This window comes from Scomber japonicus, chromosome 15 (assembly GCF_027409825.1).
Source record: "Scomber japonicus isolate fScoJap1 chromosome 15, fScoJap1.pri, whole genome shotgun sequence".
Lineage (NCBI taxonomy): Eukaryota > Metazoa > Chordata > Actinopteri > Scombriformes > Scombridae > Scomber > Scomber japonicus.
This window is the reverse complement of record NC_070592.1, coordinates 15,391,095-15,405,123: the sequence shown is the minus strand read 5'-3', so window position 1 is coordinate 15,405,123 and position 14,029 is coordinate 15,391,095. Positions and strand designations below refer to the sequence as shown.

Here is a 14,029-nt window from a genome sequence, read left to right as displayed (position 1 = left end):
GCAGGCTGCCTCCCAGGTTTCGCAGTTCAAAATACCGAAACATCCGAAGCCTCAGCCCGCCCCGCCGCCCGTGCCCGGGCGGCCCGGCTGGTTCAAGAAGCCCTCGGCCCCAGCTACAGCTCCGCCGGCACAGCCCGCGCAAGCTACCAGCCACCAGGCCAGGAAGAAGAAGAGAGCGGCCTGACCGCCCCTCTCTTCACCGGTGATGCAGCTGGAAGTTCCCCGTTCTCCAGCTCCACCTGTTTGGCTTCCGAGCGTGCACTCCGGGGCCCCCCACGCCCCCATCTCCCGGCTGCCACGGACCGTGCCAGAGCAGACCGGGAGAGACGGACATCTGACGGCAGAGGGTTCAGCGGTTGCCCCTCTCCCATGTCCACAAGCACGCACACACACACAAGTTTTCATAAAGAAAATAAAATGTGCCCCGCTGTCGCATCCAGGCCGAGTGCCGAGGGCGCAGCGCATAAAAGCCAAAACTATAAAATGTCCTCCCGGGCCAAAGTGCACAGCACTGCCCAGAGGCCATGTCAGTTTTCCACCACGAGAGGGCACCACCGCACCGCGGTTGGGACCTCTCATGGTGGAGGAGCTGCAGCGCGTCTCACCTCTCTGCCGCAGGTGGGAGAGGTGGGCTGCGCTCGCAGCTTCACCCTGGGTGTTGAAGACGATTTCGAGAGGTTACAGGCTGCAGTTTGCCGCCGTTCCCCCTCGATTCGCCGGCATAATACACTCCCAGGCTCAGGGAGAGTCAGCTCGTGTTTTACAAGAGGAAATCCTCTCACTGTTAAACAAAGGAGCAATCTGTGTCGTTCCTCCCGCACAGTGTCAGAGCGGTTTTTACTCCAGGTACTTTCTGGTCCCAAAACGGGGGGGGAGTGGTATTCGCCCTATCCTGGATCTACGTGCTCTGAACACATTTCTCAGGAAATACAAGTTCAGGATGCTCACACACGCATCCCTGCTGCGCCTGGTGCGACAGAACGATTGGTTCACTTCTGTCGATCTGAAAGACGCGTATTTCCACATTCCAATATATCCTCCCCACAGAAAGTATCTGAGGTTCGCTTTCCAGGGGACGTGCTACGAGTACCGCGTGCTCCCATTCGGTCTGTCTTTAAGCCCGAGGGTGTTCGTCCGGTGCACGGAAGCGGCGATAGCCCCGCTGAGACAGCAGGGCATTCGCTTGGCCACATATCTGGACGATTGGCTGCTTTTGGCACAATCGAGGCAGGAGGCCATGGCGCATACGCGTATTCTCACACGGCACCTATTAGACCTGGGTTTTGTGATAAACGCGGAAAAGAGCATGCTGTGCCCGACACAGGACATAATCTTTCTGGGATTATCCCTGGACTCGGTGATTTTCACGGCGCGCCTCTCGGCGGAGCGAGTGAGAGCTTTCAGAGCATGTCTCGCGCTTTTCCATCCAGGCAAATCTGTTCAATTCAGATTGTGTCTTCGATTACTCGGACTGATGGCGTCAGCCATTCTCGTGGTTCGTCTCGGTCGCCTCCACATGAGGGAATTCCAGCTCTGGGTGGCCTCATGCGGGCTGGATCCCGTGCGTCATGGCGCACGGAGAGTGTTGGTTACGCCGGGGTGCGTCAGGGCACTGCGCCACTGGCGAGCCCCGTCTTTTCTGACCCGCGGGGTGCCCATGGGCTCTGTCCTGTCCAGGAAGGTGATCACTACGGACGCCAGCCTGACAGGGTGGGGCGGAATTCACGAGGGCCGGTCAGTGAGGGGCCGCTGGAGTGTGGACCTCCAGCGGTCTCACATAAATTTTCTGGAACTTTCAGCGGTGTTCCTCTCCCTGAAACACTTCCTTCCGTCTCTCATGGGCCATCATGTCCTGGTGAGGACGGACAATACCACGACGGTAGCGTACATCAACCGCCAAGGGGGGTTGCGCTCTCGTCAGTTGCACATGCTGGCACGCAGACTGATCCTGTGGAGCTGCGGTCGTCTCCTCTCCCTGAGGGCGACGCACGTCCCGGGAGCTCTGAACACGGGCGCGGACCTGTTGTCCAGGGGCGCGCCGGTATACGGGGAGTGGACTCTGCACCCGGAGATTGTGGAACAGATATGGGCCCGTTATGGTCGGGCCGCGGTGGATCTGTTCGCGTCAAGAGGAAACGCGCAGTGCGCGCTGTTTTACTCTCTGCGCAGCCTGGATGCTCCCCTCGGCATAGACGCACTAGCGCACGTCTGGCCGCACGAGCTTCTTTACGCGTTCCCTCCCTTGGCCCTGATACCCGCCACTCTATCCAGAGTGAGGGACCACGGCCACGCGCTGATTCTGATAGCTCCGCATTGGCCTGCGATGCATTGGCTGGCGGAGATATATCGGTTGCTGTGCGCGCAACCTTGGCAGCTCCCGCTGCGCAGGGACCTGTTATCGCAGGGGGGGGGGACGGTTTTCCACCCGCACCCAGAACGCCTGGCGCTGTGGGTTTGGCCCCTGAGTGGTTCAATTTGTCAGCTGTGGGACTCCCACAGCGTGTGATTTCCACTATACAAAGTGCTCGAGCCTCTTCCACTAGGTCTCTGTATGACTGTAAGTGGAGAGTGTTTGAGGACTGGTGTCACAGAAATGGCCATGTTCCTTTTCAGTGTCCAGTGGGTGTGATATTGTCATTCTTACAGGACCTGATTGACAAACGAAAAGCCTTCTCCACAGTTAAAGTGTACTTGGCAGCTATAGCTGCCTGTCACGTGGGGTTTAGGGAACAAACAGCGAGCCAGCACCCGCTGGTTTGCCGTTTTATGAAGGGAGCGCGCAGGCTTCTCCCCGTGTCCAGACCGCTGGTGCCACCATGGGATCTGGCGGTGGTTCTGGAGGGGCTCAAGGGTCCTCCTTTTGAGCCGCTGGGGGGAGCAGGCTTGAAACACCTGTCTCTCAAGACAGTGTTGTTACTGGCTCTGGCTTCGGCTAAACGGGTTAGTGACATCCATGCGCTTTCGGTGCATCCATCATGCACTCAGCTTTTCCCGGGGGATGTGAGGATGATTTTGAAGCCCAACCCGGCCTTTGTGCCTAAGGTAGTGGGCTCATGTTCTCCTATTGACCTTGTGGCCTTTGCTGCCTCACCTGGAGAGCAGCGGTCACATGCGTTATGTCCAGTCCGTGCGGTGCGCGCTTACATGGACAGGACTAAGGGTTTCAGGAGGAGCGATCAGCTGTTTGTCTCCTGGGCTAATCCTCATAAGGGGAAACCTGTCACAAAGCAGCGCCTGTCCCACTGGGTCGTGGAGGCGATTGCTTTGGCTTATACGAGTCAGGGTTTGCAGACACCTGCGGGTCTGCGGGCACACTCGACTCGGGGCTTGGCCGCATCCTGGGCCTTATTCAGGGGAGTTTCTGTTCAGGACATCTGTGCTGCAGCGAGTTGGTCCTCGCCTCTCACTTTTGTCCGTTTTTATATGCTGGACGTCTCCGCTCCGTGCGTGGCACGCGCGGTTTTGCTGTCCTGATTGGAACAGAGTACATTTTTCCCTGTGGGTTGGTGGACGCTCGATAAGCTTGTCTGGCAATACGGGAGCAACCATATCCCATAGTGAGACATCGAACGAAATATTATGAAAGAGAACTTTAGGTTATTTACATAACCCCGGTTCTCTGAGTAATATGAGTGAGATGTCTCACCAGACTACCCTTCTTGCTTGGGCGAGTGAGAAGAGGTGCTTATCTTGAATGAGGGTGGTGCCGTCCGCATGAGCTATTTAAGGTAGGTGGGACTACCTGTGGCGGACGGACACGTTCACCAGCCAATCAGGATTGGCGTAATGAGATAAATGCTTCTGAGGGCTGCAGCGAGGCGTGCATCCCATAGTGAGACATCTCACTCATATTACTCAGAGAACCGGGGTTATGTAAATAACCTAAAGTTTGTTTGCTGCATCAAAACACTTTTACAACTTCAACCACAAAGCAACAGAAAATGCCTTCCTTTCACCCAAATCACAAAAACACTTATTGAACCATACCGACAACTCAGGTTTTATTTGCCCAGGTTATGAGATATCTGTCTCTGAAAGATTATTGCATTTAAAGAATCTAACATCAATATCTCCTCCCAATGCAATGTCCTATAACAATCCATAGGACAAGCTGTGAACAGAAGGATTTTCATGTAGACTATATCTTTGGTAGGGAGGAAGATAAAAGTGAATTTCATTTAATACACTTACCACTTGCAAAAGTAAGAAAAGATGAGTTTTTGTAATTTTAGTGAACTAACAGCAGGAGATGGAACATTTATGCAGATTTGTCAAAAAAGTAAAAAGAAGCCTTCAACTCATGACATCTGTCTTTATTACTCTCTGTAGTCTTGTAATGACTTTATCTCAATCAGATTTCTCTCTCCGTGTACCTCATGTATCGTTCTTTCCGTCTGTGCCTCCTTGTCTCACCCTCCTTGTCTCTCCTTTCTTCCTCTTTCTCTCGTCCTCCCCCCTCAGGCCAAACTGCAGTTATCAGATTTCTCTCTGCTTGGTTCTTTTCAATTAGACTTGCTGACTTCCCACAGCCCACAGTGTGTCTCTGTGTTCAGTGCATGTGTGTGTGTGTGTGGGGGGGGGGGGGGGGGGGGGGGTGTGACACCTTAGGAAAAGACACCATGGTGAATTCTATTAAGAAGCCGCTCATTTTCCAACACTCAAAACGCAGCAAGTGTCCGCCCTTTTCTCTTCTCTCGTCTCTTCTCTGACTCACACTACTAGAACAGATGAGACCATTAGTGGTGACAGTTGATTGCATTATAGGTGATATCATCACATGTGCACACACACACACACACACACACACACACACACACACACACACACACAAAACACCTACACATACTCACACATACACATATGCAGGGAAAGGGGACAGATGCTTACTTTCCCCTTTAAAAGCTCTGGATTATAGAAATGTTTTGACATGATATACTGCAACAACAGAATACTGCAGAAGTTTAGTGTGAGGTCTGTAGTTGTATTTCTGTGTGTATTTTTCCAAGCAGGTGATGAGCTCTGATAAACGTGTTTGTTTGCAAGAGTTATTGTGAACTTAAAACTGTTACTGTAGTCTAGTTAAAAAATAATACAGACCTAATATAAGTTCTCCAGTAGTTACTTTCATACATTGAGTCCTGAAACCTAACTCTATTTTTTCTTTTGGATGTGGAAAATGGTTCAGGTGGAGGAAACTCACATCTCCAGTCTGTGTTTCCTGGTGAGCCATCCATCATTGACATGAGTAAGATGGCCGTCCTCTATACACCATGAAACGGGTAAAGAAGTCAAACTTGGAGGTCAGAATCTTCACACAAACATGCACATATATTCTTTATGTACAGCTAACTGTCAGTTCTCTATGCTTTAACATTGCAACAAAGACCTTCTGTTGTCCACAGTTGCACCAGTTTAACGTGTATTTGGAGCAACACAATATCATTGTTGATGATGTTCAGACTGTATGACACCAGAGCCAATTTATTGCAGACAAGACGAGGTGTGTGTGTGTGTGTGTGTGCTTGCATGTGTGTGTGTGTGTGTGTGTGTGTGTAGTCTATAAGACAGCCTGGGGGTTAATTAGAGAATAGTAAACAGAACACATGTGGCAGCTTAATATCCCCTCTGCCTTACAGCTCATTTCACACCCCACCCGCTCTGTTGCTCTCTTCCTGTTGTGTGTGTGTGTGTTTGTCTGTATGGTCGGGGTCATGGGCGTTCCCCCACCACCTATCCCAGAGGCACTACCCCCCGCCCCCTTCTCACCCACCCGCGCCATCCTTTCCACCCACACACACAGCCGTAGTGGTGCTGGTGCAGGTGTGTGTGAGGTTTGTAGGTAATTTAAACCAGATGAGGTGGTGTCTTTCAGCCTGTGGCCCCGTCACTTCATCAATATCGGAGAGATGGAGGGACGGAGGAATGAGGAGATAGATGGATGGAAGGAGGGAGGAGAGGAAAGGGGGAAGTATTGTTTCAAAAAAAAGGAGAAGACAATGAAGACAAATCTTAGATTAAAGTCTGAGCTCACCAACAGTGCTTTGCTGCTCTGACCTTATGATGCCTGTGTATGATAGGAAGTTCTGAAAGATTTAGTTTTTTCTTGGGGGCACAAACATATCACAGCAAAAGTAAGGTGAAGAGAACTCATCAAACTCATATTGACTTTGCAATATTGGTGGTTTGTTGCTGCTTCTGTGTTCTCTAAATGGAGCAAAAGAAAGCAAAGTGGACAAACGTCCTTTTTGCTATATTCAGGAGCGCAATTTTTTAATTTAATTAAAATAATTATAGCATATGGATAATATTATACAGCCTTGATTCATCCTAAAATGTCTAATAATTTTTATTCAACCAGATTAAATAAATGTTTTTGTGTTTTGTGAGGCTCTACGTAGCAACAGCAGTGCTTTGAACTAAATGATAATGTCAGCATCACAGTGACAATGCTAACATGCAGGTTATGTTTGTTTGGCCTTCTACGATGCTACAATTAGCTAATTAGCACTTTACATATAGCAGAGGGTGATGGGAATGTCATTCGTTTTGCAAAAACTAAAATCATTACTTGATGATGGTGCTAGTTTGAAAAGTCAGAGGATCACCAAAGTTATTACAATTCATCCTGAGGTACATGAATATCTGTACCGAATTTCAATATAATGCCAAAATCACTAAATTGATAGTCAAGGATACAGTACATGAATACCTATACAAAAGTATTATGTGCTGATTCATAGTAGATGTTGAGATATATTACTGGATAACCAAATTTCATAGCAATATTTCTGAGCTGACTGACTGTCCATAGTGCTAGAAAATCTCTTACAGCAGCACATTTAACATACAACGCATGCTTACTGTATATTAAAAAATAAAATAAAAAAAGATAGTATAGTAAAAAAAAACTTTTGCAAAATAAAACTGACAACAGAAAGCCCCTGTCAGTGAATTGGGACCCCTTGTCGTCAGAGCTGTAGGCAACTGTTTTCACTCACCCATCACACAATTCTCCCCTGCGTCTATTCATTGTCAAACTGCTGCCTGTTTATGATGCCTCTTATTTCCTAATTATAACCACAAATTTCATACAGGGCCTGGTTGCAGCATTTAAGGCATTTATGGCTGATGACAGGGTGCATTTTCCCCTCGAGCATTATAGTGTGAACTTCAGCAATTCTTCCAGCGTGAACCAGCGACCGAGCAACAAAAGACCAATCTGTTAGACCAATAAATGAGCAGTCAGGTGTGTGTGTGCGCGCATGTGTGTGTGTGTCTCAGAGCAGTAAATGAACACTCTCTCTATCTCTCATCTATCAAAGGCTTGACACCAGGAGCAGCTGTGAGAGCACACACACACATACCATCTCCACTACTTTAGCAATTTGGGATAATTAGCCTACTATACAATGTCCGCCTGTGATCCCCAGGGGTCCAGTGGGCTGTGTGTGTGTTTCTGTGGGTGTCTGGTAAGGATCAGCTGTGTTAAGCGTCCCGTGACATCTAAACTACTAATTCATTGCTACATTAACGGCATTGATTAACATACGTCTACAGCCACACCAACACTGACACACACACACACACACATCTGGGGAATCCCTTGTGATGCCTTTGACACAACAGACACAACCTGCACTTAACGTCCCTACATGTTGAGAAGATTTAATCGACCTCTTTGGTACAATGTGCCATTGATTCTGTAGAAAACTGATCGTTAATACTGGTACCTGGCTGTAATAGGCTTAATCAGCACTGTGTGAACTTGTTTGGTAAGGGCTTGAATGTAACAGGTCTTCATTAATATGTAAAAGTCTTGAACTGCAGGTTTAAACCCCAAATATACCTTAACAACACATTTCTATGGAGGCCACAATTTTACTTAATTTTACTTTAGAGAAGAATTGTGTAAAAGGTGCACATTATGAACTGCAATGTTGTTCCCCATCCCTCTCTCTCCCCTGATTTCCTTTCCTGGTCTCTACTTTAAACTATCAATTAAATGAAGAGAATAATCCCCAATTATTATTATTTTTTAACTCATCAGGATATCAGGAGTTATGTATATAATCTACTCTCTGGTCCTACTGGGACCTGAGCAAAAATCTCAAGTTTGGCAGAATATATCAGAGAGGACACCAAGTAAGAAGATGACATTTAGCCTATAATATAATTAAATGCTTTGTCCTGCTCTTCCTTCTGTGTGCTACCCCCCACAAACTATCCATTCTTTTATGTTTTGTATGAAACCACCATGAGACACAAAGTGAGCACAAGTCTTCATACATTGATCACAAATACAGTCTTGCTGATGCTGGAAACTCACTCTGTGTGCCAGTCATGTACCATATATTACCTACTAATTCATACATCTGTATTTTTAGCATATTGTCTCCCTCACAAACAGCATTAACAAAGTAAACTTATAGATGCAAGGATCTTATACATATAAATATCTCATAATTGATGGACCTAAAATAGATATAGAAGAGAGGGGTCTCAGAACAACACAGCCCTATAAATATATTAACTTTTTGAATTTTGCTAAATTAGAACTGAAAGTAGTTTTGTAATGTTGCTGTCTCCATTTCCGTCAGTATTAAACTGTCAAATACAATACTTTCTTTTACGCTAACTGATTATAATTTACATTACTTCTGTATATGGAAGGAATTGGGATATGCTCCATATAAACAGCAAGTAATCACAATCAGGCTTGGAATGATGATCAAACATGAGATTAAGCAGGTTATTGTATAGCAGATGTGAAGTTGAATGGAAACACCTAAATATCCATGTGTGTAGTGGCTGCTGATGAGTGGTGAATCATGATTGGAGAGGAGTAGGGAGCAGAAAACATCTGTGTGTGTTTCGTTTCGGAGCCAATGACCAGGGAGCAGACTGAGAGACATAGTGCGTTTGTGTGTGTCTGTGTGTGTGTGTGTTTGCTTCAAAAGAGTGTGTATGCATGCATGTAAGACAGAAAGATAATGATGTATAACTGTCTGTCTCTGCTGCTATTGAGCCTCAGTGTCCTACTGTGACAAGAGCCAGGTGCTGGTGGGAGAGAGGGAGAAATCAAGCATCAAATCAATAACATCTTGATTGGAGATGATTAAGCTCCTCGTTCCCTTTCTTCCTGTGTATATGTGTAAGTGTGTGCATGTTATTTTTTGTCATCATGAGCTCCTCTCGTCTGCTCCTCTCCTCACAATCTGTCCAATCACACACACACACACACACACACACACACACACACACACACAGACACACATACAAACATACACAGACATAAACCATACTATACACAGCTCATATACAATTTTAAGAAGCACTTTCTTTATAGCTGTAGGCAAACGCAAACAAATGACACAAGATATAAGATTATTGAAATTTCATTTGACAACTCTCAGGAAACTAAATTAGTTTCAAATTAGAAAACCTAAAGCTGTTTAATGATGTTTGAAGAAATTCCCTAAGTAGGAAGAACAGTCTGCACTTTAAACATCAGGAACTCAATGTCCGGGGAACAGTGCCTCATTATTTGTCAATTTGTCAATTTATACTGTAAATTGCATTATTATATCTGAAATGGGTTGTTTTTTTACCCAATAACAGGTGATAGCAGTGGATTGTGGGATAGACAGGTGATTTAGAAAGGAGAAATAAAAAATCAAGAAAGCAATTGGTTCTGTTTTTTTGGTGTCTATGATCACAGTGTGGTCTTTCTGTCACCTTTCCCTATTTTTTTATTTATTTATTTTTTTTATTGAATTTTATGGTGCAATACAAGTGTTCACCAACAAAATATACAAACAGACCATAAGACACAGCACAGGACAACGGGGAGAACAACACGTTATGACTCACCTGTGGTAAATCACAAATGAGAATCACCTGTGATAAATTGTCTGTGCCCATGTAACATTAATTAGCCAATGAATGATGACTTCCATGTTTTAAAATGATGACTTCCATGTTTTAAAAAGCCATCTGTCATCCCCCGTTCCTTTGTCACAATGGTGAAGACAAAGGAGCTGTCTGAGGACATCAGAAGTGTGATTATTAGCAAACACAAGACCTCCAAAGGGTATAAGGCCATCTCCAAAGACCTTGGTATCCCTGTTTCAACAGTGCATAATGTTAGTAAGAAGTTTTCCAAGCATGGAACTGTCAAGACCAAGAAACAAAAATAGAGCTTTTTGGCAATGCACACCAACAGTTTGTATACAGACGGTGCAATGAAGCCTACAAGGAAAAGAACACCCTACCAACAGTAAAGCATGGTGGAGGATCCATAATGCTGTGGGGTTGCTTTGCTGCATCTGGTACTGGAGGCCTTGACCATATCACAGGAATCATGAAATCAGAGAATTATCAAAAATTTTAGAGCGAAATATCCTACCCAGTGTAAGAAAGCTTGGTTTGAGGTGAAGATCATGGGTCCTCCAGCAAGACAAAGACCCAGAGCAAACATCCAAAAGCACGCAGGAATGGTTGAAAAGGAAAGAATTGACTGTTTTAAAATGGTCAGCAATGAGTCCTGATCTCAATCTGATTGAAAATCTTTGGAACGAGCTGAAATCTGGCATTGGAGAAAAGAAACTTACAAACGTTCAAGAGCTTGAACAATTTGCAAAGGAAGAAGTGGGAGAAAATACCAGCTGAGGAGTGCAAGAAGCTTATAGATGGCTACAAGAAACGTTTGGAGGCTGTCATCACTGCCAAAGGGTGTGCAACCAAATACTAAAGAGGGATGCCATTATTGCTGCACATACAGTTTTTTCCTGTTTCTTCTTTGAAATTACAACATGTAAATTGAAAAAAACTATTTTCTTTGTAAAATTACTTTGGACCTACAATTAGAAGATCCTGATGATATACATTTGGTACATTTCCATTTATTTCTGAAGATAGTGTACAGGTTATGCAAAAAAAAGGGGTCCCAATAATGGTGAGCAGGACTGTACTGTATATATACACATATATATACATACAGCACATAACCGCAATCATATGGTAAGATGAGCAGGACCCAACCAGCCCTATTTATTGCTCTCTGGCTTTATTACTGCATCCATAGCTCATAGAGTAAAAAAAAGAAAACGAGAGAAAGAACCATTGTTGCTTTCATTGACCCATCTATAAAAACAACTATTTGCATTTCCTCCAGTCTTTCTCTTCTTTAACTGCCTGATTTTACTGCTGAATCTCTGTCTTTGCTTATCTTTTTATCTGACTCTTGGTCTCTGTAGGAGAAAGAGTAAGACATAGAAACACATAGAGAGAAAAAAACAGACAGTGATGGAGGTAAAGATGGAGCGAGGGAGGTAAACAGACAGACAGCAGAAATAAGAGATAGGGAAACAGCGCTCCATGTCTATGATCTCAGTGTGAAGCTGATCCCTGCTTGGCCCAATTCTTTACCTCCCTCTATCTCTACACCTACCCATCCCTTTCCTCCTATTTGTTTTTTTTCTTTTGTCGTACATTGTTCAGTTTTTAAACTGCAGAAGAATCTATTTTTTTATTTAGAATTTAATTTTGGTCGTTGATCTCCGATGACAGGATCTTAATGCATAATTTTCTCCTACGTTACTGTCTCTTCTTTATTTGTCAGTCTGTCCTCTTCTCTGCAGGTAGTGATCCCATGGCTGACATGTGCCTCTGCATGCCACAATTACTGTCACGTTTGGCAAAGATCATACAGAGAAAGCTGAAGTGATGAGCAATTAGGATGTAATCTGATTTTAATCACAAGAGGGGGCTCTAAAATATATGTCTTCCTTTTGATTTGCTTGATAATAATGATCACTTTATACAGACTTTTTATTAGTATTTCCATTCAACAGTTTGACCTTGAGTTGCCCTCTGCTAACTTTCGTCTGCTGTGTTGCTCCATTTACTACCTATTTTTAACATACAGTACAGTGTCGCAAACAGGCAAACTGCAGAGCAACACAAAACCATAAACAACAACCAGTTACCTCAATTATTATACCCATACTTTCAGTGTGTGCAACAGAAACAAGCTGAGCTGTTTAAAAAAAAAAGAAAGAAGTAATTTGCCTCAATTTGAGTGACACTTTGGAGCCGATTATGAACTGAAATGATGCTGGGAAAGAGATTAATGGCTCATACCACAAGAAGTGATGAACACTTTAAAAAACATTTCTCTTCTCAGGAACCAAAAGACAAGTTAACTATCTCTCCACAGAAATTTTTTCACAAGTTATATATCCTGCAATTGAACAGTTATTCCTAGTAGGAAATCTAAAGAAAAGGGCTCAACTGCTCCAATCAAAACGTCTTAATGCATTGATGTATGTCCAGATCAGATGGTGTGTGTGTGCTTTGCTCAAGGATATACTGTAGCAGTTTCATCTTTCCAGTCCAGACAATAAGACTCATGGTGCATTATTTGTAATGTGATATTTTATAATACAAAGTCTCATGGCTGTATTATCTTTCTTGTATTTCTGGTTTACTTATTTTGTTTTACAAAAATATTTTTTTGTCTTTATTTGTTGACATTGTAGAAAACATAAGGAGACAGAGAGACAGATGGCCAGATACGACGTACAACAAAGGTTCCTGGCTGTAATTGAACCAGGGCCCCCTGTTACTGATTGTATGGCAGTATCTCACAATAATAAACTTTATTTATTGGCACAACACTCCACAGGGTTTTCAGAAAAAGCATGTTTAGAGGAAAGAAGAGAGGAGGAGTGGCCTCATTATGCACATTTGAAGCTCACAATTTTATTTTTGTTGACCAAACTTCTTACAGTACATGTCAGTGGAGACAGACTTTCCATCCACTGATATGGCATGAGTGTTTCCATGTATGTGTGTGCGCATAAACAGTTCCCTGCGTACATCTCATGTTCCGCCTCTGTGTTTGACCTTGTTGCTGCGGAGCCTGAGGGGGGGAGGGGGAGAGAAAAAGAGAGTGATTGGGGTTGGCGGTCAAATCTCCTTCTGTTAACGAGCTGTCATTTGCAGACTGGAGTTCCCACACATCCAAGCAGACCTTGAGTTCATGACTTGCTATTCACTCTGCCCCCCCACCCCTTATAATGTGTTTATTCATAAAATTTAGTATGAACTCTCATCAGTGTTTGGCCATTAAAGTTCTTGATCAGAATATTCAGATTTTAGCTCTTGCTACGGACCTCTTTTATCTCACACACAGAATGTCCTGAGGGTCACTGTTTTGACCTTTTGACCCTCATGGTCAAAGGTGCCGCCCAATCAAGAGTCTAAATGTGAACAGAAGGGGCAATGGACTCCCTCGACTGTTCATTACAGCTCCTGCGTGTGTGTGTCAGCAGGTTAAGAACCTTTCTATTGGCACCAATAGAGACGGAGTGAATAGACTCTAATGATTGATTTTATCCTTTCACCCCACCCTCCTCCTCCTTCTCTCTGTGTGTCTTTCTCTCAACGTCAAAGCTGAAATCACAGTCACAAGCTGCAGGACATATTTCAAACACCACTGACCTGTAACACCTCAGGTTGCAACAAAAAAACACAGAAAATGATACTCAATGTTTAATTCTTGATTTATGAGTTTTAAATGCAAATATGTCATTTAAAATGAGAGAAAAGCATACAATTTTTTGTGACTACCATCCTGAAACCTTTGGTTCTGAGGCATCTGCTCTGCATTTTTATAAAATGTATGCATAAGATAGTGCAGGGTTGAATAAAAAGCTGAGATCTTCTGCTTGATGAAGCATGTTTTTGTTAGATATTGCAGCAAAATTAAGGAAATACTTGGAGGTGTTTCATACAGCATTGTCTTCCTCTGCTCCTTCCTGTTCAGTGACTACACATCAAGAGGCCAGCGGATCATCAGCTGTTTGTTACTCTAGTTACTGTTGTACTGACTTGTCATTCTTGCCTAGTAATGATCTTCAGCTTTTATTTTCGAGGCTGAGGTCTATTAGTTCTCTATTTAAAACCCCAAGGGGGAGGACACCTCTGTGTGTTCAGCTATCAGCAGGGAGCACATCGGAGTCTCTGC

The 14,029-nt window shown here is 44.3% G+C and overlaps 1 protein-coding gene across 1 annotated transcript; it reads left to right on the top strand.

The window, feature by feature from the left end:
* Positions 1-205: 205 nt before the first annotated feature.
* LOC128373896 (uncharacterized) lies at positions 206-2,674 on the top strand. Its single transcript, XM_053334091.1, has 2 exons — positions 206-347; positions 441-2,674. The coding sequence occupies exons 1-2, from the start codon at positions 206-208 to the stop codon at positions 2,504-2,506; spliced, it is 2,208 nt and encodes a 735-aa protein (XP_053190066.1). The 3' UTR covers positions 2,507-2,674.
* The last annotated feature ends 11,355 nt before the right edge of the window (positions 2,675-14,029 follow it).

What these genes read in the sequence shown, in the direction of transcription:
- LOC128373896 (XM_053334091.1), top strand. Translation starts at nt 206, where the DNA reads ATGCAGCTGGAAGTTCCCCGTTCTCCAGCTCCACCTGTTTGGCTTCCG. An exon ending in CGGACATCTGACGGCAGAGG is followed by an intron (nt 348 to 440) that starts GTTCAGCGGTTG and finishes TGTCGCATCCAG; the next exon opens with GCCGAGTGCCGAGGGCGCAG.